We start from the raw sequence: 3,767 nt of genomic DNA, 5'->3' as shown, positions 1-3,767 counted from the left end.
GATTCCGCAAGGGAACGGGAGCAGAGGAGAGTCTTTTAAGGGTGTGTGTGCTAATCTGTGTCAGGTGCTGACGATGGTGATGCGGGTGTGGACATGACAATACTATACAAAATAAAATGCATGAACTATAAATATCAGAGATATCATTTATTTAGCTCAAACTTTTCTTCAGGTCAACTTCCATTATCAGGTGTACAATGATTTGCCCATGTATACAGCTGAGTAATATTTATTGGAGCAATTAGGATAAACACCTTGCTCAAGGGTACAACGGCCCACAGAAGCAGAATAACCTAGAATCAAAGTCCAAGCAAAAAGAGAAAACAACATTTTCATTAAGTCATAATTTTCATTTTTCAGAAATCAACAGATTTTATGTAGAGTGGGGAAAACATACAAAAACAGGAAACTCAGCATCTGATGCACAACTCAGAACCTTACAAATTAAGTACATTCAATTATTCTTCACCTGAAGCAATTCATTGCAATAATATCTTAAAATATACAAGGGAATCTTGTTAAATTTTAATCTATGGTATGTATGCTTTAATTTCCTTATTTGAAACAGCACCCTGTTGATTTGCAAGTGGCCAGTGTGGCTTGCTAGATAAATAAAATGGCTGGAGAGCAATGAATGTTTTGGGAAATAATGTTACGGTTCGTATATAATCGAATATGATTATTCTGTTTTAGTGTTTTAACTTGTAGAAAAAAAAAAACTACCAGCTTAAAATGGCTCATTTATTGATGATGTTTCATTTCACGGGACATTTGACACCAGACACAGGGATAGCAAAATGTGGAGTACAAGCAGTCCTCCCAGATGGAACCCTGTCACAGAGGGTTACACAAAGTGTTACAGCTGACCAACAACAACAATGCATAGATGCTGTGTGATGACCTGACATCAGATGCAAAACATGTCAGGCTTTAGTACACAAAGACACAAAGAGGCTAAAAATCAAAAATAAATTAAAAGGACTCGCTGATAATGCTGACAGAGTGGATGACTAGGAATATAAAAAAGAAAAAAAAATCAAGTTTTTTCTTCTGTTTGCTCCTACCTGGATTCCATAGCGCTGACGCATGAAAAACCTTGTATGCAGAGCGATCGGTGGCACAGATCCAAAGTAGTCTAGGATCGGCAACCAGGGGGATTGGCCAAACTTCCCTGATGTGTTACACGCGAAGCAGGGCAAACAAAAGAAAGCATAGATGCCTAGGGATACAGAGGAATGCGGCATGAGACAACCTAGAAGTATGGTAATATGGACATGAAATAATGTGCACACAGAGTAAAAAACACTTACATTCAGGTTTGTCATCAAAGCAGTCAAAGATGCCCGTGCTCCACTGGTTTGTATCTGTGGTCATGGCAATTGCTTTCCTAAAATCAGACAGGTGTACTTCAGTCACATCTATCTATCTATCTATCTATCTATCTATCTATCTATGCTTGTTTGTGTTCCAACATAGAACTGAATGTGTCTCACAGTCTGCATGTATTCCACTATTCATGTTCAGCTCAATTTCATTTATTTAACACAGCCATACACCTATCTATTCATCCATCTATTCTCAATAACTGCTTATCCTGTTCACCCTTGCGGTGGTCTGGAGCCTGTCCCAGGAAACACAGTGATTTATTTATTTAAACCATGTGAAGAAAAACAGTTTAACCTTTACACTGCACACTAAAGTCAATCCCTTTTCAGTTCCAAAAATTGGTAAATTTTGCCTGCATTTGTAAATACCTGAACATATAAACTGTAATCCTTACTTACCAAATAATGCACCTTATTCTTCCCAGTGTAATTGTCTTAAGGTACATTTATGAAGTAGTAGAAATATGGCAAGTTTTAAAAACTATGTACTTAAGTGATGCCTATCATAATTAAGACACTTAATTCCAATGTGAATCAGTTTCTTTGATTTAGTTAGACTGAACATAATGCTCAAGCTCCTCATACCATGTCTACATCATTCACCTTTTGAATAATATTAAGAACTTTCAGTCATATTGGTTTGATTACAAGAAGTGGAAACCACTTGACTACCCAGTGTGCATTCTCAGGGAAAGCGCTGGAAGGAGTTGATGTGTCTTTCTAACCTCTGTACTCACTGCATGTCTCTATCTTTCATATGCTGTTCAGTCATACGTAATTATTAAAGTACTCGGATATCCAGACTCATCAGTAACTTGAGATAAAACAGTTATTAATAGCTATTTAAAGATGACATCTTACCAATATGAGCTCCTGAGAGGAAAGAGAAGATGCACGCCAGTCCTTGCAGGTCATGCACTGAAATGCATTGAACCAAGCAGCTACTTATACCTTCATGATGAAAAAGTGACGACACCTACTGTATCTATTCTCTGCAGTGTCAAACGCCATCTGTTGGACAACGTGAAAACCGAAGACAAAAATTAATGTTAACTTCTGACACTAGCTACTTGAAAATAATCTTTCAAGGTCAGAAAAATTATTCCCGTTGCTTGAAATGGAAGGGGGTGCGGTGGTGCAGTGGGTTGGACCTCGGTCCTGCTGTCCGGTGGGTCTGGGGTTCGAGTCCCGCTTGGGGTGCCTTGCGACGGACTGGCGTCCCGTCCTGGGTGTGTCCCCTCCCCCTCCGGCCTTACGCCCTGTGTTACCGGGTAGGCTCCGGTTCCCCGTGACCCTGTATGGGACAAGCGGTTCTGAAAATGTGTGTGTGTGTGTGCTTGAAATGGACAAGCACAATGAAAGTTATTATAGCCTGATCACATCATGCCCCATTATTGCATGAAGGCAGATTGAATGTAAAGCAATAGCTGATCATCTGCTGCTGGCAGTTTGTATTCAGCAAGTTAAAAAACCTTGACTTCTGATCTTATATGCCTTAGCAAGGCTTACTTGACTGTATAAAACATGACATATTGAAATATAAATTGCTGCAGCTGTTAGCAAAAGGAAAGAAATAATTAATGGAAGACATTTGTCTTTTTATATATTTTTCATCTGAAATATTGCATTGGATCTCAAAACCTATGATTTAACAAATTCTATTATTCCATTTTGCAAAACTGAAATGTTTCATAAATACTATATACACAAGTATTTGTGTATACCTATTTCCCAATTTTGGTTAACTTTGAAGTTACTTTACCTTAGTATTCTCATATGTATATTCATTAAGTAATTGGTTCTTTAATAAGTCAGATATGTCATTAAATATTTCCAGTTCTCGATATTTTGAAATGCCACTCTTGCTTGCCAGCAAGAAAAGTGTTACCCTCAGACAGGCTTCAGTTTTGTCTTGTTTGCGTCTGTTCTTCTAATCTGATCAAACCTTTTATCCATCTCCTGAACATTTCTGATCTGCATCAACTAGGGAAGTGTTCAGAACTGGTCTGGCTGGCTGTTTGGTGTAAACTGTGTATGAACCCTTTGTGAAAAGATCCATCATGTGATACCATATGCAGCATTCCAGTCAAATATTACTCCCATCTGAATGAACAGGTCATGATGCCTTGTATCAAAGTACATTCAGAATTTCCTATCCAAACCACATTATATGTAGCAAATGAAAATCCTCCCACATATGCCTCAGCACTATAGGTCAAAATTCATTTACAAATACTTTAAATATGTGAAATATCTTGCAACAAGAAATGTGGTGATACATTTTTAAACTTGCACAAAACACCACGAGAGGTGATTTCAAATCAGAATCAAAATCAGAATCAGTTTTACTGGCCACGTGTGCTGATGCATACAAGGAATTTG

General features: G+C 38.0%; 1 protein-coding gene across 1 annotated transcript; it reads right to left on the bottom strand.

The window, feature by feature from the left end:
• Positions 1-211: 211 nt before the first annotated feature.
• Positions 212-2,293, bottom strand: LOC108929691 (cornifelin-like). Its single transcript, XM_018744381.1, has 4 exons — positions 2,247-2,293; positions 1,311-1,387; positions 1,065-1,219; positions 212-831 (listed from the first exon to the last, which is right to left on the bottom strand). Exons 2-4 carry the CDS (start codon positions 1,372-1,374, stop codon positions 742-744), a joined length of 309 nt encoding a protein of 102 aa, XP_018599897.1. The 5' UTR covers positions 1,375-1,387; positions 2,247-2,293; the 3' UTR covers positions 212-741.
• Between the last annotated feature and the right edge of the window lie 1,474 nt (positions 2,294-3,767).

The sequence above is a fragment of the Scleropages formosus genome, chromosome 13 (assembly GCF_900964775.1).
Source record: "Scleropages formosus chromosome 13, fSclFor1.1, whole genome shotgun sequence".
Classification (NCBI taxonomy): Eukaryota; Metazoa; Chordata; class Actinopteri; order Osteoglossiformes; family Osteoglossidae; genus Scleropages; species Scleropages formosus.
This window is presented reverse-complemented; position numbering and strand designations above follow the sequence as displayed.

Bases quoted from the DNA above. Each gene is read 5' to 3' on its own strand.
- LOC108929691 (XM_018744381.1), bottom strand. From the start codon at position 1,374: ATGACCACAGATACAAACCAGTGGAGCACGGGCATCTTTGACTGCTTT. The intron at 1,220-1,310 runs GTAAGTGTTTTT...CTGTATCCCTAG, and splicing joins CTTTGATGACAAACCTGAAT to GCATCTATGCTTTCTTTTGT. The intron at 832-1,064 runs GTAGGAGCAAAC...CCTCTGTGACAG, and splicing joins GTCAGCGCTATGGAATCCAG to GGTTCCATCTGGGAGGACTG.